Source organism: Sciurus vulgaris (genome assembly GCF_902686455.1).
Source record: "Sciurus vulgaris genome assembly, chromosome: 5".
NCBI lineage: Eukaryota > Metazoa > Chordata > Mammalia > Rodentia > Sciuridae > Sciurus > Sciurus vulgaris.
Genome location: NC_136465.1, coordinates 114114758 through 114140132, shown reverse-complemented (window position 1 = coordinate 114140132; position 25375 = coordinate 114114758). Strand labels below are relative to the sequence as shown.

The 25375-nt window shown below is 39.1% G+C and overlaps 2 protein-coding genes across 6 annotated transcripts in view; one reads left to right on the top strand and one right to left on the bottom strand.

The window, feature by feature from the left end:
- The window catches only part of SCN8A (sodium voltage-gated channel alpha subunit 8), a 181802-nt gene that overhangs the window by 89559 nt on the left and 66868 nt on the right, over positions 1-25375 (bottom strand). For 4 of the 5 annotated variants that reach the window (XM_079139767.1, XM_079139766.1, XM_079139769.1 and 1 more), the window contains exons 3-6: positions 12994-13111; positions 10986-11076; positions 10256-10384; positions 8350-8441 (exon numbers count right to left, since the gene is read on the bottom strand). In XM_079139767.1, the coding sequence (XP_078995893.1) occupies positions 8350-8441; positions 10256-10384; positions 10986-11076; positions 12994-13111 (430 nt within the window). Of the gene's footprint in view, positions 1-8349; positions 8442-8596; positions 8689-10255; positions 10385-10985; positions 11077-12993; positions 13112-25375 lie in introns of those variants that run through there. The other variant, XM_079139770.1, reaches the window with a different exon arrangement.
- Positions 3871-4468, top strand: LOC306661012 (protein CEBPZOS-like). Its single transcript, XM_079139846.1, has one exon. It carries the CDS (start codon positions 3960-3962, stop codon positions 4200-4202), a length of 243 nt encoding a protein of 80 aa, XP_078995972.1. The 5' UTR covers positions 3871-3959; the 3' UTR covers positions 4203-4468.

The window sequence follows — 25375 nt, the reverse complement described above, 5'->3', positions numbered from 1 at the left end:
ACCCATTGCCTCACACATGCTAGGCAAGCACTGTACCACCGAGCCACAACCCCAGCTCCTCATTATTAACCTTAACCAAAGTTATGCCTTCACGTGTGTGACCTGAGCACCTAATCTCTTGGATCCTCAGTTTTTTTCATCTTAAAATGGACATAATAAGGGTTGGGGTGTAGCTCAGTGGTAGAGCATTTACCTAGCATGTACAAGACCCTGAGTTTAATCCTTAGCACCACCAAAAAATTAAAATAAGTAAATAACTAAGATGGAGATAATTATAGCTGAATATTATACTATGTCTGTTGTGATGATTAAGCATGATTCATACGACACACTTAAAGCACTTGATGTGTAGTAAATAACTCAAATGTTAACCATTATTGTCTGAACCTCACCTCTATAAAGAGATTTATAATACTAATGTCACTGACTTGCTGTGAGGTTTAAATAAGATAATATATATAAGAAATATCTAGTAAAGTGCCTAGCACACAGCAGGCATGTAGCACTTGTTAGCTATCATTATTATACAGACATTGCCTTCCTCAAAGGGACACGGTTGGGAATGACACTCCTCTTGGCTAACTATCACATAATGGTGATATGGATGTGGGTCCTCTTTTGCATTTTGCAGTAACCACCTATAATTTTCAAAGTTAAGCCCAACAGAATTCTCTGAGTACAACAGTAGCAATGCATGCTGTGCCTAGCCCAGGACCTGGCACAAAGCAGGTACTTAAGGAATTTTTATTAGAAGAGTAAATGAGAAATTTCTCTCTTCTTACACAATATCTTGAAAGGGATCTAAGGGGAATTAAAGAAAGAAATGCTAAAATTAGATTAGCAGGGTGCAGAAACCTGTTTTCTTACAGAGTGTGTTCCCTAAAGACTGTGGCCACTAAAGGGATTAGGAAGAGCTTGCCTAGGCTGCAGGAAAACTAGGCAACTCTAATCTGATTCCTTTCCTCCTCATATAGCTGTGCAGAAAGAGCACCAGATGGGGAATCAGAAAGCAGAAATTCTGGTCCTGGCTCAGTCATTATTTATGACCCACCATATCTCAAAACCAATTTAAGATCACCTCTCCAAGTCTCATTTTCTTATCTATAGAATGGGGTAAACAGTGCTACATGGCAGTGGGCAGTGAAGGAGAAGTTGAAGAATCTTCTCCAGAAGTCTTTAAAAACAGTGCAGAGATGTTTGCTACAGATTCAGCAGTTGAAATTTCAAACTCTCTTTAACACTTAAGGCCCTGTGAAATCATCCTGTAATTGCTCAACTAGCTAAGGTATTGGTGGTATAAAATGAAAAGTACCCATCAGGAAGTAAAGTGTCCCAGGGCTATGGAATATATTTCCATACTATTGCTGAGGCACAGAAAAGTCCTCATTGGGGCAGGTAATTATTAGGCCAAAAATTATATTTTAGGCTTCTAAAATTATGTAGGTCTTCTGTTTGCAAAGTCAAAAAGTGATTTTAAAAAGGATATTTGGATAGGTTACTGAAGAATAGTTATAAGATTTCATTTCTTGATTTACTTATATGGAACTAATGCAGCTACCTCACCCTGAATAGTTAAAGTACCTATCTGAACACTGGATAATCATTTAAAGTCTTCTCTATTGCTATTTAAAGCTTTTAGTGTGTGTGTATGATACTGAGGATTGAACCCAGAGCCTAAACCATGTTAGCTAAGGGCTCTTCTACTGAGGTACATCTCCAGCCTTCTATTGCTGTTTTAGCTGCTCTGAAAAGTGATGTGTGAGCTGATATTTGTATTAGTAACAGGAGTTTAAAACTACAAAATAACCAGACCAATGCATTTGTTATAATACATAAATTTTTCAAAAAGCACACAATTTTAGCAAGATTCTGATCTAATTTCCTGAGAATTCTTTGGAAAATTGTAGGCCCATAAAACAAGAAATGTCAGGCCATAAGCACCAACTATCCTCTCTTCCCTAAGGATGGGCTCTCAGCAACTTGGTTATATATTCTCTTAGAAGTTAGTTACAGATGACAGAGTGGACATCTGATCTAAATCCAGATCCTTTCCTATAGGAATCTGGAATAGGACAAGAGACAGTCTTCATATGGTGAGAATGGTCATATATAAATATTCTGTTACTATACTGAGATGTGTCTGAGAAGTAAAGGAATTTAGTATGCAAAGAGAAGAAAAGAATAAACACATAGAAGATGGAGACAAATTACTTTGTGGAAACCAAGGCTTTTGGGCTCTGCATTCTCGTTTCTACATTGTCTTCCTGAGGTTCAAGACCATCCCAGTTCTGGGATTCTCTAAAGCGCTCCAGTGTGCTTTCACTTGCACCCAGATATTCACAACGAATACATCAATCATGCCTGGCACTCATTATTTCCTAGAGACGGACCTGAATGTTCACAAGATGCTGGGTTAACATCTTTTATCCATAAACCAGATGTCATTACTGAGGAAATCTAGAAAAATAAGTCCAGAAAGCTAAAAAAGAACGCATTTCCTCAGGCGTTTTGAAGCCTGAAGCTTAGATCTTATTGGTGACAATTCATTCGGCTATCAAGTATTTTAAAGTGGAAACTTGTTAGAAATCCTATTCAGGTGCTTGTGTTTCACTGGGGTTCAAAAAAACAAATCTTAATTGAGCAAGAATAATCACTACATGACATTAACTACAGCCATCTAAAAGTTTACTCTCCAAGATTCTTGTCCAGATCCAGAACAAAATTAGAAGGCACAGGGAAAACAGATGATGGGCTCAATATCTGCAGGTGAAGCAAATAATTCAGTCACTGAATTATAGTCTGGTCTCAGCCAAGACTTGATAATTTAGAGTGACCACATCTACAGAGACATCAATGTCAATTTATGGAGATGACACCATCCATAAGTTTCTTAAGCTCAAGCTCTATAGTCCTGCTAGCAGTGGCTGCCCAACATAATGAATATATCCAAGCAAAAGCACTCCTGCCACCATCAACATGGGTCAACAAAGTGAGAAGTTGTTGGTAGAATTCCTGACCCCGTGCAAGCAAGAATGGAGAGTGCCGCTGTTCTGACTGTGAAGAGAAGCTTCTTGCCTTTTCTATTGGCTCACAACACCACATGCCAGAACAAGCAAGATACTGACTGAAAACCGATTATCCAAAACAGCAGAATGCTCCTTCCAAAGACTCCTACACAACAGAGTGTACAACAGAAGCCATGTGGGGGCAAATTGGACAGCAAGAACTCTTGGAAGAGGCTAACATTAACTAGCATTGGTATGTGTCTGAACAGAAGAATTTAATACATTTACTACAGACCACAAACAGACAGCTGGACCTAATGTACAGAAAGGTTAGCTACCAGACAGGAAGTCAGGTATTTCAGGAATTTTGAGAAACAGGTGAATCCAAGCCACTGCAACAGGATTCTATGCCAAAGGCACCTCTGATCCTCTAAAAGGCACCTCTGATCCTCCTGTGACCTTTCATAATGCCCAGCAATCCCATGAACAAACAAAGAAAGCTGGCTTATGTGCTATGTCCAGAGAAATCAGCTATGCATGTTGGGATCAAAATCTTCCCTTGTTGTCATGGCCAGATTATAAATAACATCAATTCTCATTCCTTAGTTAGTAACTCAGGCTGAGAAATTTAAGTGGTTTGAAGCAATGTGAGTTAATTTCCTCACAAAATTAATACTGGAACAAGCCTCAGTAGCAGTCACAAGTAGTTCTCAGTCCAGGTGAAAGAACAGCTTTCCAGTTCCAAGAGTCTGGCTGGTGCCCTGAAAGTCCCAGGGGTAAAGCAGAGCCTTGTCAGTTTTCCAGTTGCAAATGCAATCCTCACAACAGTTCTTGAAGGTTTTTCACATCAAGAGTAATTTGGGGCGCACGCCTCAGGATCTCACTAAGTTGTTGAAGCTGACCTGGAACTTGTGATTCTCCTGCCTCAGCCTCTCTAGTTGCCCGGATTATAGGATGGCCCACAATATGGAACCACTGGCAAAGAAGATCTTTAAAGGAATTTTAGTAGCTGAATTGATGGGTGTTTTTGGAGCCTATTTTTTGTTTAATAAAATGAACACAAGTCAAGACTTCAGGCAAACAATGAACAAGAAATTTCCCTTCATCTTGGAAGTTTACTATAAATCCATCGAACAGGCTGGAATGTATGGAATCAGAAAGCAAGATCAAGAGAAATGGCTGGATAGCAAAAATTAAGAATAAGTCCAGTCATCACGTTCAGCCTCCCATCGGAGCTGTTTGAGACCTTTAAGAGGAGAAGAAAGATGAGCTGAGCCATGTTGCAGACTCTGGGCAACCACAGACCATTCTACTGACTAACGGGAACGTCAGGTCTGCTTTGGCCTGTGGCTTCCCACCCACTACTGCAAACCCATGTTTGTTTGTTGCTCTTCTATTTTTATTGTCAAAGATTAATGTTTTACAAATAAAAGACTAAGGAAGGAAAAGGAAAAAAAAAAAAAAAAAAGAGTAATTTGGGAGTCAAATTGGGGGGCTATAGATTTATTTATAAGACCAGATTCACATCACAAAGTATAACCCAACCTAAACTGGCTCTCAAGGGTGGGTCAGTGGGATCTTGTGAATTTTCAGTGCTTTTCCAATTAGGACCACTATTAAATTTAATTATCTTTCCTAGGAAGCAATGTGAAAGGAGAAATATGAAAGCATCACAATTAATAACTGGGATATTTTAAAACAATGAGCTGGGTGTGGTGGTTCATGCGTATAATCTCAGTTACTTGGGAGACTGAGGCAGGAGGATCACAAGTTCAAGGCTAGTAGCTTCAGCAACTTAGCAAGACCCTATCTCAAAATAAAAAATAAAAAGGGTTAGGGATGTAGCTCAGCATCAAAGTACCTCGGGTTAAATCCCCAGTACTAAAAGAGAAAAAGTCTGAATATGGTTTTGAACCACTTTTTCTATCCCCCTTCAATATGTAGCAGAAATTGTCACATTCACTACATACACATTTAAACAAAGTACTTTCTTTGTGAATACTGTGGTGGGAAGAAGAAGGGCCCATTATTTCCTATGCTTCCTACCTGATCCCACTGGTCATGAGTAAAAGTAACAGAAACAAGAACAGAGATGCAAAATATCCAAGAGAAAAGTAAGTTAGAAACTACAACCCTAAAGACAGCGAGATGGTGTCAAGTCAGCACTGGTCTCGGTAGGTTACTAGTGCTATGGGGGAGTCACTTAAATGATGGATATGAAAAGGAACTGACAAGTGTGGCTATCCCAACTGGTTCTATTTCGGCTATTCAGTGCTACTCTCCAAAAGAAGCCTGAGAATACTCCATTGTGAGTCCTACCCTATCTTAAGGTATGTTAATCCTGAGGCATATGATCAAAGCATGCAGATGATGAAACTTCTGACAGAGAGAGTATAAGTTCATAAATACAAACTAAAATCAAAGTTTAAAGACACAGACTTTTAGGCAAGTTTCCAAGTCAAAGCAAATTTACAAAGGGTCTGCTCTATCACTGACCCTTTAAGTACTGAAAGTGCTCACACTGTTCTCCAAGCTGGTGCCTCTGAAACAAAAAAGAAACCATGAAAGAGATATATCCAGGTCTTGGGTTCGGATAAAAGGGATCGGAATGTGGGGCCTGGACTTTTCTAAGCTGCACAGTCTCTTAAAGTAAAGCATTTCTTATGCAAAACACTCAAGCTAACTGATGCACCTTATTCTCTATAATCTCCTGCGGTCTTGGCAGTCCTGACACAATCAAAATATGTACGAGATGCTAAGAGGGAGGACAGCGTTGGTCCAGGTGAGATAGGGTGAGTGCTCCAGGAAAGGAAAAGTTCTCATGAAGGGAGCTGAGCCTTTGAGAGCCTTGTGAGATCTTGTAGACTCTGTGTCAACTCTTTAGTCATTCTCATTTCCATTCTGGTTTTGGCAGATCTGGCAAAGCCTAACCAAACTGGGAAGAGGAGAAGGCAAGGAAAGCAACGATTCCTCTGAACTGACCCACAAGAAAATTTGGTAGACAAAACAATATAGTTTTGGTTTATATCAAGGAGTACCGTGTCCTAGTTCTACAACAGTGGAATCAAAATGACTTAGATTTTCAAACGTGAGACAGGCCCAGATCCACTGACTCACACTGGTGCCTGGCCTTGGAAGGAGACCTGGGTGACTGAAAGGTAGGAATAGGACAACAGCACTCTGGGGAAGAAAGAATGATAGAGAAATTCAGACTTTTACATAGGATGAGAGATGCCTCTCCATAAGGGAGAAGTCAACTACTGGATTTCTACTTACTAACTCTAAAAGGTAGACTGGGTAGCAAAAGGATTGAAATTGAAAGTCACACTTTAATTCAAAAAATCCAATACACCTTTTACTGACAGTGCTCTATTATTAGCTTACTATCCTTAAAGTTATTCTCCATCCCAGTTAGCTTCCCAAAGCCAGCTCAACTGGGGGTGCTTCTAGAAATAGGAACCTGGAAATCTATTTCAAACTGTGAGGCTGACGTCTAAATCTTGACACAAACCCTTTCTTTGGGCTTAGGTGTCTTTATGATAATAACTGGTACTACTATAATCATTTATGGAGCACTGTTATGTGCCAGGTACTGTATTATAGTCACTATATGTTTACATATGTGTATGTATTACTAGAGTATTAAGTAACATGGTATTGGTCAAGAGTTACCTTGCAGAAATGCCCTGGTCCAAAGGTACCCATACAGCAGAGACAAAGACAAAAGCAATGAGCTAGACTAGAGATAGCATCTGCTGCCCCAGTTAGTGAACAGAATGCAGTTTTCCAATTTAATTCTGGAAGAGAAGTTTTGGGATCACAAGAGCATAAAGAGACAGATGCCTTGCAGAGTACGCTGGGGAAAATGAACAGAAAACAGAGGATCATATTTTAAAGGGGCCAGAGGAAGAGAGACCAAAGGAAAAATGAAAGTAAAGATGTGGCGCTCCAGCTCCCTCAGAAAATAAGACCTACCTAATGAAACTTCCTTGAGGTTCCTGGTAAACCGCATTCCAAGTCTGCCCTCTCCAGGATTCTACCTTTATTCTTCCCCCTCTTGCTATCTGATATTTAGATAACATTGAAGAGAAATACTTCTGAGTCAGCCACAGGGAATGAGGCACATGATCAGAATAGAATGTCTCTGTTCTCTGTACCCCTATTTCTACAAAACTGCTGTGGAAAGCCTGGCCTCTGGGAAATCTTTAAAAATCTTGAATACAACTAAAGCCCAAGAGCAACAACATTGTCATGACCACTGGCAAGTTATTGCCAGTCTGTCTTAGGCTCACAAAACTAACAAAGTAAACCAAGTATCTTTCCTTCCAATTTCCTTCCTAGTCTTTAGGAAGAGAAGTATTAGCCAGCTGCAATGATTTAAATTAAATTAAGGAATCTTAACCTGGGGTCCATGGATGGGCTTCAGGGGGGTCTGTCAACTTTCATCTGATTCTCAAAAGGATCCAAAACCTTCAAAAGGTTAAGAACCACTGGGCTAGCTCAACCAGGATCAAAAAGAAAAAGGCAAAAATTTTAAAGAGATTGTCAATCAACTACCTCTCAAACCACCCTCAATATTTCTTTTCCCCTCAAGTTTCTGTACTTTTATTTGCCCATATCTTTAGTTGAATCTTCTCTTACCTTTAAATTTTTTTTTAAAACAGCACCTGTATAAACTTTCATTGGGATTTATGTTTGAGAATGATCCCTGAATATACATGTACAGTAGATAGTTACTGGTTCTCAGTCTAGTAAAACAGACAGCAATAGAACATGATAGATGGTGATTATTAAAGTTCAGTTCACTAACTCCAAGGCTTTTACATTTTTCTACAATTCTGGACTAGTTAACTGTGTAGGTCTCATCTGCGATTAAATAATTCCATTAGTACAGTAATAATAAAAGCATAATTCTTTGAATAACATTCCATCAGCAAACCATGCTATAGGAAGCCTAGAAATCACAAGCAATGGAATGATGGCACATGTTAAAAAAAGAAATTACTGTAATTCCATTAGGCTGGGAGTCAAATGAATTATATACAAGGAGATGGTTAGCTCTATGATGATTATTTTCAGATATTATAGGATTCAAGGGATTCTTAAGCACGTGCTTTTTCAAAAGCATGAATGAAATGGGGGCTGCATGCCTGCAAGCACAGTCAGAGGAAACTGCTTAGGGACCAAAAGGCCATTCCAGAGAATGTCTCTCAGGAAAAGCATGCAGAATGCAGAATGCAGAGCATACCAACTGTGCTCACACCAGTTTAGAATATAGTGGACAAAATGAATGGAGGGAAAGAGGAGATGCATCAAGGTCAGTCTTGTGCACACATTTTCTCACCTGGAATTACAGAGATAGTTTTCAAAGCTCGGAGAACCCTGAATGTTCTCAGCGCTGAGACATTGCCCAGGTCCACAAACTCTGTCACATATCTGTAGTAAGGGAGGTCACATACAGACAGAAATGACAAACACAGACACAAACACAAACACCAAAAGAAAAAACAAAACCACAACAAAACAAAAAGTACAGTACGTCACGTCAGGGCCCTAACCCAACACCTAACACCAACCCCAGGCCATCTTACCTGGAATTACCGAAATAGTTTTCAAAGCCCTCAGTACCCTGAAAGTGCGCAGAGCTGAAACATTGCCTAGGTTTACAAACTCTGTTATATACCTGCAGAATCAAACCAAAGTTAACTTGTAATGGTACCACTGGGCGAGGGTTTGAGAATGGGGGAAAGAAAGGGTCTTATATACAAGGTATGATTTCATTTTTTCCCTGAAAAAGAAAAAATTCAAAATATAAACATTTAAGTAACATGTCTTTTAAAAAAAAATGGACAAGGAGAATTCAAAAGTATAATCCAAAGAACTGCTATAACTACAAGTTTCTAGGATTTACTCCTTAATTAGCAGTGATGGGCAGATCCCGGTAAGAATCACTTTACTGTCAGGTCATTTACATTTTTTAGTAAAAAGGAAGGCCAGGAAGTATCAGAGATTCATATCCCCAAGTTTTGTGAACAATTTCTTAAGAAAGGGAGACAAAATTCTGCAGCAGGAGTCCCACAAAAACAAATCTACATTAAAGTAGCTCCCTCATTGATGACAGCAAAAACGCCTAAATGGCTGCATATATGACATATCCAAGAGTGGCATTGTATGTTTGCAGTCATGTGCACAGTTGAAGCTGTGTCCTGTGACAGACAAAAACAGGGCTCGGGAAAATCCAGATCATGAGATCAGAACAAATACTGAGTTAAGAGCCCATTTTATCACCAGCTTTGCGCCTAGCAAAGACAAAAGATTTTAAATGAATATCAATGTGTATTTCATAATGCTGGAGAGTCAGAAATTGTCATTATATAACAGAAAGTCCAAGTTCCACAATATTCAAAGAATAATATTTGCTCACATTTTACAGTGGAAATATATCTTGCTATGAAACGCTCAGACCCATACATGTGCAAACGCTCTCTCTCACACATCTTTGTGCACACACACAAAACCTAAACGCCACCCCCATCACATCCCCAAACCACAAAGCACTTTCCCAACCTGAAAATAAAAATACTAAAGCCTGCTATAACTTTTCTACCATCAGGTGAGTTTCCCACAGAGACATTTTTATTGCTAATGCAACACAAGTTACCAGGAGAAGCTAGCATACCTATGTGGAGTTCTGTGGTCTCCAGTGATAGTTCAAAATTCTGGTTAGCAACTTCAGGAAGTGTCAATTTGGATACCCTGGCTCATGTTTTGTCTCTAAAATGTGCTTTGAAGTCTGCAACACCTGGCCAGCCTTATTAAATCACATGTGATAAGATGTGCCCAGTAAACACATTTTCACCTCTAAAAAATTCACTTTTCACATTTTCACATCTAAAAATTCCGAGTCTTCACAGAGGCCCCCTAGTGATGGGTGTGCAAATCATGGTCAATTGTCGTAAGAGGGAATAAAATATGAGGGAGAATCCATGGAAAATTACTCTCTACTTTCCCTCCCAGCTATAAAGACTCTGCTTATCTTCTCCACATAAACACACTGTTGCTGCCTGAAAAACAAAAGGTCCTCACAAGCAAGAACCATAAGCAAAAGTCCCCGCGTGTACCTATTAATTCTTATACCACTGAGTCCATAAATTCTCACTTACAAACACGGTCATGCAAACATCCAGGAGTATCCTCCCCTACACACACGATCACACCCAGAACCCCAATAAAGTAAGCAGAGAACTTACGCCATCATGATGACACTGAAATCTAACCAGTTCCATGGGTCCCGTAAAAAGGTAAAGCCATCTATACAGAAACCTCTTGCAATGATTTTCACTAGTGATTCAAATGTATAAATCCCTGTGAATGTGTACCTGTCAAAGAAATGGAGAGCTTAAGGTCATTTCTGAACAAACAGGAAGTTCAAATGAACCTTTCAAGATTACACTGGCCTGAGGTGTGGTTTTGCCAGGACGGTAAGGGCATCACCAAAGTGGTAGGACAGAATGAGGAGGAGAAAGGAGCATTCTGAATGAAACTCAGTGAAATGCCCACATCTGGAACTCCGGAATGCTGGGGTTTTAGTGATATTTCAAGGAAATAATACTGTACTGCCATCCAGTATGTGATCATTTTGGAGCAGATGAGCAGTCCCCCAGCGCTACTTCAAAAGAAAGGGAAACCTACAGCTGGAGAAGAGAGTACCATCAGGAATTAAAAGACACAGAACAGTGATGGAGCCATGGGCAAACACTGGCTAGCACAAGAAGGGCAGAGGTGGGAGCAGACTTTGCTCTTTTTTAAGAGCTGACGTCTTAAAATATTTCCTAAATTCCACATGTATCTTCACTCTTCTCCATGAAATAGTGGTAATAAGTATTTTTTTTTCCTTCATGGATAAACTGGCGAAGCACAAGATTCAATAACTTAAAATTCTTTAAAGCAAACAAGCAGACATATAAATGGGCTACTTACTCCACATTCTTCGACCAGTCAGGAGGGTTACTAAAAGTCATGAATACACAGTTGGTCAAAATAGTGCACATAATGATCATGCTAAATACTGTAGAGAAGAGTCAAGGGGGAACACACAAAATCTGGCTGTTTTTTAAAAAAAATTTTCTCAGAATACAAACACATTTTGAACTGGGTATCACAAGATCTGAATCAACAGAACAGAGATAAAGCACAGAAGAGGAGGAAAGGCATGTTGATAATGAAAACTGGTCACTATCACCAACAAAGAAAGACACTGTGTATATCCCCACTGGAGAACTGTGGATGGATGGGGCAGGTGGTTCTTCGTTCAATAGGGTTGTCACTGTTCTATAACTTTTGGATAAATATTTCCTCTTTTTACTACTTTTCACTTCAACTATAGAATAAGCTTCCAAATACCTTAACTTTGTGTACAGTAGCCAGAAGTTATCAGTCTTAAAAATCATCAGGTGAAAAAATAAATCTTTATTGTTCAGTATTCACTTATTGTTAAGTTAATTACCTTACATATCTAATTATTTGAAAATCTTCATATAATTAATGGTTCATTTTTTTCTCCTAGTTCTTCTAGAGGGCTGAACTGTCTTTGGGAACAAAGTGCTAGCCAGCGTGCACTGAATATGCCCAATACAGAAATGCAATCAAAACATGTTAGGTACAGATTTCAAGGACATTGCACTCCCATTCTCCTGACTTAGATATTGGGGCAAATGTATTCAATCGTTCTAAAAGTACCCAGGAAAGTTTATGGATAGCAAACCATTTTGTTGCCATTCCATCCACATCTTTCTCAGCTCTTTCTGTTCTCATTTGAGGAAAATTCAATTGTTTCAGGTTGACATGAGATTCTCAGACTCAAACTATCACTTTAACAAGCATGTAAGCTGTATCTCATTTGCTGCTAACCCATTCTCTCTTCTTAATGACATTCCCCATCTTTATTCTACTAGTAGAAGAGAAAATACTTCTTCCAGCTGGATTTTGTTTCAGAGTACAATAACATACCCTTTGGAACCAAAAGAGAGTATAAAAACATACTCTTTGGTACCAGAAGAGAAAAAAGCACTCCACCTCTGATGTAATAGAAAGGGAAGAAGTCCTTTGTAAATTATTTATTTCCCATAAATCTTCTGATTTATGAACTACATTGCTTGTAAACCACGATTTCAGAACCAGTTTGCTATATTCCTAGAGTTGCGATGTGGCAGGGCTTACTAAACTCATTGGCTAAGTTCAACTGCTGATTTCCTCATCCCCTTTGGAGGACACAATACTCTGACACACGAGACTAAAGTGCTATTAAATTAAATACCAAGCATGCAAGTTTAAAGTCACTATGCAGAGTTGATAAACCCATCACATAATTTTTCATGTGTCATATGGTCTTCTATATTGATAGGATGTAAAAGCCAGGTCACATGAATAAATCAACATTTTTTTATTTAAGGGGAGTAAAAATCCTAGAAAATATTCATATCTATCCTGCAATCTGCATCTAAACCTTTGCACCAAGGAGGTTATTTCACCTGAGAACTATCACAGATTCTTTCTAAACTTGCTGCTGGAGAAATCAAAAAAATTCAAGGCAGCTCTCTAAAGCATTCATTTGACTATTCACAACTCTAGAAGCAGTTTCAAAAAAATTTTCGTACTGGATCTTAATATGTTAACAAGCTAAATAGTCTCCCATGGGATGAAATTAAAAAGCCAAGACTTCAATAGAAGGTTACCAGCTTAATTTGTCCCTCATGACACTAACAAAATTCCAGACTCCAGTGATATCATCCTCAGAAAAAGAATTTGCTACAGTTCAGCTTGCAATTTGTAAGGACCTCAGTCTTAAACCTCTGACTAGTGGGACAGCCAACTCTACTATTGGTTTAAAAAATAAAAAAGCATAAAATATAATTTCAGTTGTCAAATATCAGGACATATATAATCATGCAGTTGTTGCACTCACTCCACATTTGAAGAAAAGGATATGAATGTATCAAAATTTTAATAGCTATTCTTCTTATCAGGTTAAAAGGACTTAAAATGTACAAGGCAGGCGTGGCACTAAATCTGAAGAGAGTTTTCCCTCTGTTTAATACTACAAAGGTCTGTGGAGAAAGAAAAAGAGAGAAATGATTAAAGCATGAGAATTAATCACCATATAAAACAACACTTTTCTAGGTAAGGAATAAATAAACTCAAAGGTATTTACAATTTTTACACCTCTGCTTTTTAAGTATTGTTTTTGGCTGTAGATGGACACAATATCTTTATTTTTTTATGTGGTGCTGGGGATCAAACCCAGTGCCTCACACATGCTAGGCGAGTGCTCTACTACTAAGTCACAACCCCAGCCCTCTATTTGACTTTGAAAGCAAGAAACATTAAGGCATCATATCTTCCACCCCCTCACCTCCGTTTTCCTGCCCTACCCCAGATTATATTATAAGTAGTGGGCATAATCTTGGCAGTTTTACAAAATAAATTTGTCTCTTTCAGAAATAAGACATTTGAATTATACCTAAGCTATCCATGCCAGATCTGGACAAGACACTGAAGTTTATTAATTTAGGATTCATTTACTCAACTAGTGATGACTGAGCCCTACTGTGTGTCAGATGATATTGTTGGTGCTTGGGAATTATTAATGAACAATGCAGTTCTATTATATTGCAATGGGGAGGAAAGACAATAAATAAAACATAATGAATAAGTAAATTATATAGACTGTGGTCCATAGAAGGTGATCTGTTATGGAAAAGAGAGGAAGACCAGGGAAAGGACAAGAATGCTGGGCAGAGGATGGATAAATGGAGAGGTGACTGTTTTAAAGAAGGTGGTCAGGGTAAGCCTACTGGGAAGACAGTTGAGTAAAGACTGGAAGAAAGTAAAAAGAGCTCTTCATTCAACCAATATATCAGTATTTATCTACCAAGTCTGCTCTATCTGGCTTTTAAGAGTTTCTAATATCGACCTTGCCAAAATTCTTCAATTGTATTCCTAGCATGAATCTTCCTATGTAGCCAAACTAGTCCAAGTCCCCAGAATAGGTTATAATAAGGCATGAATTCTGGCCTTTGCTCACACTGCTTATCCTACGCAGAATGCTTTGTCTTATGAATTCATTTCAATTCAATTAATTTTGAGCATCTATTCTGTGCCAAGCATTGTGCTAAGCTCCAGAGACACAAAATTGAATAGAACTGTACTTTTAGGGAAGACATATATGTGAACTAGTAATTATGATGCAGGGTAAGTACAAAACTCAAAATAAAATATGTATATTGTAAAAGAGCTGAAGAAGGGAGATTTCACCCCCTTGGGTGGAGAATAAAAAGGACAGTGAGTTGGGAAGTGTTATAAAGAAAGGTAAATCATATTAGGAAGGAGTTTTAAGGACAAATAGGAATTAAGAAAAATTGGGCAGATAAAAGGGGAAGGGATAGCCACGAAAGGGAACAAACAGCACTGCATGTACAAAGAAGCACAACAGTGTAACTGTGGGTTGTTTTTAGGGAGTTGACAAGTAATTTTGTGTTAATGGAGAATAAAACAGGGCAGGGGAGCAGCAGCCTGTGATGCCAGAAAAGCAGGGTCTACTAGAACAGGAGTCCCTAAGGAGATAAGGTCAGAGGTAAACACAGAGAGCTATGGCAAAAGGCAAGTCATTTTAAGTAGTTTTTGTTGTTTTAATTTAGAGCAATGTATGCTTACAATTAAAAACAAACAAACAAAAAAGCAGACCTAGTGGTACAGGTCTGTCATCCCAGCTACTCAGGAGGCTGAGGCAGGAGGATTGCAAAATTGAGGCCAGTCAAAGCAACTTAGGCCATGTCTCAAAATAAAAGAGGGATGGGGATATAGCTCTGTGCTATAATACCCCTGGATTCAATACCCAATACTGGGAGGGGGGGGGACAAATGAATGACTAATATCATCCTCTCACCCAAAGATAACCTTTGCTGCCATTTTTTTTTTTTTTTGGTGGTGGTGGGGTCATATCCTTTCAAAAATTTTCTGCATAAATATAAGCATACAGATAAGGTATATCCCTAAAAATTCTCTTCCTCAAATGAGATTAAACAATAAATAATCTTTTGTACCTTGCATTAAAAAAATTGAACATCCACAAAGAAAAGCCCAGGACCAGATGGTTTCGATAATGAATTCTACCAAATATTTAAAGAATTAATACAAACTCTTCCAAAGAACAGACAAGAAGGAAACATTTCCCAACTCATTCTTTGAGGGCAGTATTACCTTGATATAAAATCAGATAGTCACATCACAAGAAAACTCCAGACTGATATCCTTCATGAATATGAACACAAAAAGCCTCAACAAAAATACCAGCAACCAAATCCAGCATATAAAAGGGATTATGCACCATGACCATGGGGCATTTATCCAAGAAATGCAAAGATGGTTTAGCATATGAAAACCGAATGATGAAATAAATTTTAAAAATAAAGAAAAACCACATAACTTTCATTAATAAATGCAGAAAAACATTTAACAAAACCCAGCATCCTTTCATAATAAAAACACTCAACAAACCAGAAAGAAAAGCTTCCTTAACCTGATTAAGACCATCTATGAAAAACCCACAACTAACATTATCTTTTTTTTACCCCTACCCTACAACTAGGCTGTAAGCTCTTTGAAGGCAGGAACCACTTTTATACTTCCTCCCACAGTTCCAATAAAATGCTTAGTCCATGTGCTCCCAATAAACTGTTGGTAGATTTTTTTTTTTTTTAAGTTCCTTTTATTTGTTCCTTTCTTAGTCTGCCAGAGTCACACTAGTATCTTCCTAATAAGAAAGCTATATACATTCTGGAAACACCCACTCAATCATCCCATATTTGATACTGCACTGCAATAATGCTCTTCCTGTACTAGTGTCCTGGTTCTGGAGGAAAAGGCTGCAGAGAAAGTCTGATCCTAAAAGCAAAAGGAAACAGATCTAAAGTTAGCATGAAGCAGATCAAGGGTAGATCTCTGACTTCCATTTTTTTTGTTTTCTCAAAGAAACAAACAGGGCAGGACTTTCCCCAAACCCCTTCTCTGAAGTACTTGTAGCCCTCTGTGTTTCTATAGCAACCCTCTCTGTGAAACTGACAGCCTTTCAAATAACCTCCTCATTCAATCTCATGATACTTCTGTAGTGTATGGGTGAAGGAGAGATTATTAGCCCCTCTGCATCTTACAAAAGCCCAGGAGAGGGTCACCACCTACGAAGCTCAGGTAGCAGAGAGCAGTTTATTATGTGGAGCTCAGAGCCTCTTTCAGCTTCTACTGTGCCAGATTGGGAGGCAATTTCGTGGCTATATTCAGAGAATGAAGATGGTATGGGGGATGGATTCTGTGGTGCATGGGAAATTTGAGCCCCTGGGACACACTACATAAAGTAGCAAAGCAACAATGAAAGAACCACTGGCCGTGCCCCTGCAAACCATCAGGCCAGGCCTTTACTAAATTGCCTACTGCTGTAGAAAACAAGCAACAGCATTTTAAAAAGTGACAGGTTCTGCATCTTCTACTCCTTGTGTCTTAATTTTGCCACAACGGAAACACAGGTCTAGTGGTACCACAGGGGGTATTTCCTATCATAAAATTAGTTCCTGCAGTGCCTGGCATACAGCAGGCACTCAATCAATGTTTGTTTATTGGTTAATAAACAAGGCTCATGTTGTCTAAGATAACGGAAAAGGAGAAGAGGAAGAAGAAAAAGACATTGGGGAACTGAAACTGTTATACCTTGGATGAAGAGAAACTAGGAGGCAACTAGGATTCTGAATTAACACAACAATGAGCTGATGAGTGGGAGGCTGAGGGAAACTAGGTAACTTCACTGAATTAAAAATCCATGGTTTGGGGCTGAGGTTGTGGCTCAGTGGTAGAGCGTTTGCATGTGTGAGGCACTGGGTTTGATTCTTAGCACCACATATAAATAAATGAATAAAATAAAGGTCTATCAGCATCTAAAAAATATTTTTGAAAACTATGATTTTGTAAGTAGAAAGGCATTATTAGGGACATTTTATGCCTGAAGAAGATATTTCCATAATTTGGATACTGAACACTGCACATAGAATAAAAATCACTTGTCATTTCCTTTCCAAATATTTACATCCTATTATCTTCATCATGTATTAAAAAAACAGACATTTTCTCTAGTCAAAAAGAAACAAGCATATAGTCCACATTAAACCTCCTGAAACGGAAGCAAATCCTCCACACTTAAAGTAGCAAGTTGCATTACAATAAAATATTATTAAGGTAATCAGATTTACAGATAATTTACAGGCAGTGTTGCATAAAGCAAGATGATGTTTGGAATACCGCAAGTCCTCAGAGCTTAGGCATTTCCCTGTTAATACTGATATCTGCAACGCTTATGTGATGAAGAGAACACACCCAGTGACGACCACCTTTATTTGCCAATGCACAGGTAGTAAATGTAGTCTTTATAGGCAATATGGTTTCCGTGGTTAAAAACTCAACTCTGCCACTGTGGTGCACAAGTAGTCACAGACAATGTGTAAAAAACAAGAGTGGCCGTGTTCCAACAGAACTTCATGAACACAGAAATTTCATACAATTTTCACATGTCCAACTGTTGAAGAATGTAAAAACTGTAGTGAGCTTATGGGTCACATAAAGATAGATGGTAGAGCTGATTTGATCCATGGAATACGCTAATACCAGTTTCTGACTAAGGTCGGATCGGCTGCATAAGAATCATCTGAGTAGATTCATAAATCCCACTTCCAGAAGTTCTGGTTAAATGTGTCTGCAGAATAATCAAAGAATCTGTGTCCACCAGGTTTTGGGAACCACTGGATCATCTCTCAGCTCATGTTCTTCTTCACCTACCTCTACATAGCTGTATGGCCTGGATGAGCCATCACACCTCCCTGGATCTCATTTTCCTCATTGAGAGATAGGGCTGGCCAATGGCTGTGCTCAGGTTCTTTCCAGTTCTGATAACTGTGATTCTCTGATTTGGAAATTTCACAGCATGTTGGAGATGAAGTGCGACAAAGCAGTAAACCATACTTTTGAAGAGAAAGCCTATTATTATTTATTCTTTCACATTACATCTTGGTAGAGCTCTCCTAAGTTAGTTATTTTGCTCTCTCAAGTTAAAAGTCTGTTAAGTCCAGGTACAACAGTGCTTGATACTATCATGACCAGCATACTTGTGTCAGCAGGCGGCGGCAGGGAGCAGTCTCGGGGACAGAGCTGCAGGTGTCATATATTGCTTCTCACTCCACCTGACTTCCCTACTCTCCAGAACAGTGAATATGGGAGACAGAATGAGCAGGTACAATTGGTGATGCGTTGACCATAAATACAATTGATTTTTTAAGCCATTCACATGGGTGATTAAACCTCTGTCATTACTGTTTAACTAAAAATGAGATCCAGAAAAGAAGGTTCATTCCTTGTTCGACACTGTGCTCCAACACAAAAGCCTTTGAAGCCCAGATAGAGTAGGAAGGACAGCAAACTTCACACTTTTATGAGAGTACTTTGTAAGCAACAATCACATGGTGCCTATAAAGTCCAATAGTATTTCATCAATCTGTCTTAAATTAGATCTTTGTGAAGTAAATGAGTTGAAGGGAAATCGAAATTGGACTGTGATTTACTGCCCAAGGGGCAATATCAGTTTATAACAACAGTCAGTCAATGAGTTAGAGCACAAGGCCCATTAAAAGCCGTGGAATGGCTCTTAGCAAATTGTGGCATGGAGTATTAATAAATGTGTCATGCCGGATAAAATGAGCCTTCTGAAAAGCACAGGCTTTTCATTTCTAATTAGCAACGTGGGGCCTGGAACATGTGATGAGGGAACATTGCCACTGCTGCTAACTCAGGGTGAGATATCTTCTCTTTTGGGGCCCATAAAAACGGAAAGGGATATTGTGCACATTCATATACAAACCAAACAGATTCCAGTACACTGCATATGTAATACAACAAATAGACAGTTATCACAGTACGGCAGTGCTGCCACTTATTACATGTCCCGACTCCCACCCCAAGATTGGAATAATTTTTTTAGCCATACAAAAATTAGAAATTAAAACAACAAAGGGTGTGTAAACATGAAAGAACATGTAGAAGAGTATTTGATGCATAGGTAGAGTATATCACCTTCTTAGAGAAGTGCTTATGATCCAGCCCCTGGTTTGCTGTAGGACACCCGGCCCAGGAGAATGACTCTCCATTCAGCCAGGTTTTCCACCTCCTAAAAGGTCATCACCTCAATTAGGCAAAAGTAACCTATAAGCATCTGATGACCTGTCTCTAACAAACAATCGGGGGCTCAGAAGCTTACCTAATTTACAAGAAGGCAGGTGGGAACCAAGGCCCCTTGAGTCTACCTGGCTATAACTGCTACTGGCGCTGGCTTATGACTGTCTCCTAGCACCTGGACCCTAGATCCTACCTGCTTTGATCTTCACAACTACCCGACCCTTTCATTTTAGCTGACTCCTCTGGCCTTAAATTCTTGCCTGCCTGAACCTACTATATACACCCTGTTCTCCCAGACCTATGTACTTCTTTTGAATTGGGCAACTGGCCAGCTGTCCAATAATCAACAGCAATTTGGCATTCGATTCTGAATAACTATGTATATGGCCAATGAAGCAGGCAACAAATGTCCTTTCAAAATCTTGTTTTAACAAAGGAAAATATAAAGCAGAATCTAAATAAATTCTACATAAACAGGCTATGAAGCGGTTCAGAAATAAATGACCTGTCAAATGAAAACGACACCACCATGGTGAAGTGTCTTGATGTCTTAATGCTAATCTGCCTAGTGGATCCCTTGAGTGAAATCATAATACAGGCTATATGGCCCCAATGTGTCCCAGGAAGGCTCCAGCAAAGGCATAACTAGGCTGTATTTCTAGAATACCTGTGTCCTGGTATGACCCAGCTGTCTTCAGAAATACTGAACTAAAGCAGGGCATGAGGGATTAGTCAAAACAAACTTTTTTTCTACACTGCACTTCTGTTTGAATATTTAGAGCCCTCATCTTACAAGTCCCTATCTGAGTACAACAGGAACTGAGCAAAAGTGATGTCTAAAGCTCGTATTTTTTAAAAAAATTCCTTTCGGTCACTGATAATTTTACCTATGAGTCTGAAGAAATAATATTTAAGGTTTGTTAAGCACTTATTGTGTGGCAGGTATCCTGAGACGCTTTCTACAATAACTGTCTCACAGCAACCACTCTTTTAGGTACTATTTTATAATGATGAAATTAGGGCAGAGTGGTTAAGTAACTTGCCTAGGACTACATAGTTAGTAATTGATGAAACCTAGCTGGACGTAGTGGAGCATGCCTGTAATCCTAGCAACTCAGGAGGCTGAGGCAGGAAGATCACAGTTTGAGGCCAGCCTCAGTAATTTAGTGAGACCTTGTCTCAAAAATAAAAAATAAAAAGGCTGGGGATGCAGCTCAGTGACTAAGTGCCCCTGAGTTCAATCTCCAGTACACACATAAAAAAAGAAAGAAACCCAAATTAAACCAATGCAGTCTCATTCCAAAGTCTATACTCTTACTTATCATGCCACACTGCAATTTTAAAAAGCTTTAAGCCAGGCACACAGATACATGCCTGTAGTCCCACCTACCCAGGAGACTGAGGCAGAGGGATCACTTGAACTCACAAGTTAGAGACCAGTATGGGCAGCAGGGAAAGACCCTGACTCAAAAACAAAACACACAACTTCAAAACTATTATCGAATCTAGCTCTTCATTATACAGACCACCCCGCCCCCAATGCCCCCAAAAAACAACACAAAGTAAGTGAAGTGCTCTGCCTAAGCTATGGTCATAGAGTTGAGCAACAGGAACAGTAGAAGCAACTGGGTTCCAGATCTCCTTGCTTCCAGGCAGGAATTCTTTACTATGCTAGGTTTTCTGGGCTAATCCTTGGATCAGTGAAGGAACCTCTTCCACCTAATCCCTTTAATACTCACAAAGAGAAAAGTCGCTGTATGTGCCTCAGAGAGCATAACAATTATTTATTTATGGTCTTTTTCCCAGGTTAGGCTGGATGAAAATAATGCTAGCACCGCATCTGTCCATGGCTATACATTTTCCTGGTCCTTCTTCATACACCTCCTCATTTGGTTTGACCTTGTAACACCATGCCCTCCAACCCACATTTGAAGCAGCTGACACTCTTCCTGCCCACATCCTGGTCACAGGAAGCACACCTGGCACAACAGCAGCACTGTGTACCTGCTGAACCAGCAGATGCTGCTCCCCAGGGAGGGAAAGTCTAAACCTTCTCCATGGCCATTCTTCCCCACTACCCTTTGACATGAATTTGGCCTGTGACCTCTTTCTTTCTCTTTACCCTCTTAGGGTGTACAGACTAGCTGCTCTAGGGTACAGCAAAACACATGCTTATTATATAAAACAAATAAACCCCTCTACTGAATTCACATTCTAGAATCTATTCTCACTTTTTCTTAGAAGCAGAACAGAGTGGTTGAGAGGCTTTGAGGCCAGACAGACCTGGATTCAAAACCCAGTTGTTACTTACTATCTATCATGATTTGAGGCAATTAACTTCAGGTTGCTAAGGTTTGGTTTTCTTACTGATAAAAGAGGGTAATAACTGATAGCACCTATTTTTGTCAGCTTGTTATGAGGGTTAAATGAAAGGTCACTAGAAGTCCTTAACACAGTGACTGGCACAGAATGTGATTATGCTGTTGCTGCTGCTGTCACACTCAACTGCCACTTCTGCTCTTTGGCTCCAAACATGGATGACCATTAAAAGCTCTAAGGGCTAATATTCACATTAACTACTACTCACATACTGGGTATGAGCCAGTGGGACACTGCACAAGCTAGAAGGGTGCAGAGAACTCTGGAGTTGCTTGCAAGGCTGCACTGGCTCAAAATGAGCCCCAGAGGTTATTTCAGACCTGACAACTCTCTAAATGGGAGAAATAACATTGCTCAATATGCACAGGTTGGGATCCAACCTGTGTCTGGCACCTGACCTTCTCTTACCATGCCATGTCCTATGCTCCAATCACAACTAACTTCACTATTTTAAACAATTCACCCTTTTTCATGTCTCTCAACTTCTGTATGCCCTGTTCTTCACACCGTACTCTTTCTCTTCCTTTATGACAGGTGAAATTTTTTTTTACCATGCTTTAATATTTCATTTAATTTTTTGTTAAGTTGACTTGTTATTTTCTTTATTTTTAAATGCATACATAAACCCTAAAATTAATGGGGTCTAATATCATATTAATGGGGTTAATTAACATTAATGGGGTTTAATACTTCAAAGCCTACCTCAAATACCACTTCCTCTCTGAAGGCAGCCCTGGTTCAACTCTCTCAAACAGAATTAGCCTCCTTCCTGTATAACTCCACAGCACTTGTACTTACTTCTAGTGTAGCAGCTAACACAGAATACTCATTTTTATTTATATATCAGGATCTCTCACTGGACCCCAGGATCAGTGAAGGCAAGATCTATCTTCCCTCTAGTGGGGCTTTCTCAGTTTCACAGAGTACATAACATGAGACCCACCTGGCATGAGACAGACAGCTCATACATACTTGTTAAATGTATGAATGGATCTTGGAGATATGAAGAAATGATACAGTTAAAATCAACTATCCTATAACTACATCCAGCCTTTTGCTAAGTACCCACTGAAACTATATGGTCACCTTTTCCACCCTTATCTCATCCACCCAAAAAAACTACTTAATTTTAGTTTTAAAAGTCTTCTTCTCTTTTCTATGCCCCATACTATGCTGAAGATAACGACAGGAAACAAATGGATTACAAAAAGGCAATACACCAACTTCCTATTAAGGCAATGCAAAATGATAGGAAATGCTCTAAAAATGATAATAGAAACCCCAAACAAAATATAGTATGATTAAAAAAAAACTATAGTGTTAAATTCACAGATCCTTGAACATGAAACCTGGTTCTACCATATATTTATTGAGGGAATTTGAACAAGCATGTTTCTGAGGCAAAAATTTTTCTTACTTCTAAAAGTGTGCATCATTATACCAAGATCTCCCTAATAATAATGATCCTCAAGGAATGAAGAAAATTATAGTCAATAATGATGATGGATGGTGGTGTCATCAACTAGGATAGCAGGTAAAAGAAGGTAAGAGGTTTGAGAGAAGAAAATGAGCTCTATTTTGAACACACTGGGTCACTTGTGGGAAATTCACACTGGGAAGATGCTGAATACTGCAGAGGCATTCCAGGCTGGAGATAGTCAGGAGGCTGGGTAAGGAGAGATGGGATGAGATCACCCAGGAAGAGTGCCAAATGAGAGGAACAAGGGCCAAGGACTGAACTCTGGGAAGTTTGAACACTGAAGAGAAAGAAGAAAGGAATGAAAGAGAAAGAAAAGAAGAGTCTGAGACCTAAGGGAAATTAGGCCAAGGAAGTAAAGAGTTGCATGAATCAGAGTTATCAGTGGTGCCAAACACAGCACAGAGGTTCAGTGAGATAAGATCTCAAAAACTATCTTTGACTTAGTGATTTGATAGCTTACCTTCTTTGGAAGATCGTATCCTGAAAACATTATGAGGAAGTAGTGAGGCCGCAAGGATGGAGGAGGTAGGTGGGTGGTTGGCAAGTAGAGGCTCCTTTTTACAATTCTCAATGGCATAAGAAGCCTAGGTGGGGATGTGAGGACCCGTGAGGATGGTAGAGGCTTTGTGTGTTTATAGACTGGGGGAAGGAACCAACAGGAGGGGGAAGACTGAACACACAAAAGAGGAAGGAGGTAACCAGGAGTGTGAAGGTCCAGAGGCAGCAGATAGAAAGGGATAGGGCTAAAGGCAGGAGAGAGACTGATCTTGAATAGGAGATGGGTATCTTACCATCGGAAATTGAAAGACCCTTATTTACACTTGATTCCACAGGCCACACGTTGCAGCCTCAACAAAGTATATGGAATAGGAGTGCATCTTCCGAGCTTGTATCAAAAATTCTGCTAGAATTAGAGTCAGCAAAAATTGCCATATAGTGGAGAAATTCTAATCTTAAATTGTGTCAACCAGGGTTGTATATAAAGAACCACTTATAATTTTTTAAAAAAATATTTTGTTAGTTGTCAATGGATCTTTTATTTATTTATATGTGGTGCTGAGTATTGAACTCAGGGCCTTGCACATGCCAGGTAAGAGCTCCACCACTGAGCCACAACCCCAGCCCCCACTTTTAACTTTTATGTGAATTTAGAAACAACGAATAAGAGAAGTATCCCTCTGTGTAAGGATGACAGTTTGACTCTCCTTGACTAAAAAAGAACTTAAGAGATGGCTAAATATTGTTAGAAAATTATCAATATCATTGTAATCTTAAGACCCCCAACATTTAAATGGTTATGATTGAATAACTCCATCAACAGGTCATTTTTTTTTATTAAAATAAGATTTCATAGCTCACATCCTAGAGAAGCCAAAAGAAACTAGTTCCTAAAACTACCCACCAGTGGAATTTTATGGCTGAGGTAATTAGCTAGTTACACACATCCTAGAGTTCAGGTAAAAAGTGGCTCTTGTACATATGTGGCTCAGAACTTTGGAATCACAACTTAGTGCTTGTAAAAGACCTCAGAAGACCTGAGGATGTTTTCTGGAGAGAATGCTAGGTTTATGTCTAGGCACTCCCATAGATCACAATGATGTTAAAATGTACTGGTCTCCTGCCACGTAAAACTGTAAGATAGGCAAACTCAACAGAGCAACAGCACTGATTTTTAACAGCACAGAATATCTGCATTATAGATCCTTTTAAAGACTATAATTTGGTACTTGCTAGAAACCTATTTTAAACACTGAATATTTAGAGAGAATACAGCCTTCGATTCTTCTGGAATCTCCCAGTTTGGTCTTGTACATTGTTAAGAGTATTCCAAATCTCTGAAATACTTGGATCAAGGCTGGACCACATTATCTTCACTAACCCATGTATCTTTACCCATAATCACCTTACTTTCTTATATGTTTATTACTTGTCTCCCTAACAAAACTGAGTTCTAGGACTGTATGCAGCTTGTCTGTTTGTTCCCAGGACAAGGGGCAGAGCCAGGGCACATAGAAAACGCTTAGTAACAATTTATCACATTATCAAATGAATGATGGAATCCTTTCTTAACCCTCTGAAATCAATCTCAAAATCCTATCAGTTCATCTTTATATCAACTCTTGAATTCATCCATTCCCCTTAATTTCTGCTTCCACCACTTTAACTCAGATCCTTTATTACTTCCAGCTGGTCTCTCTGTCCCAGTTTTCTTTCCCTTGAAGTCATCCTAAATTCTGTAATATTC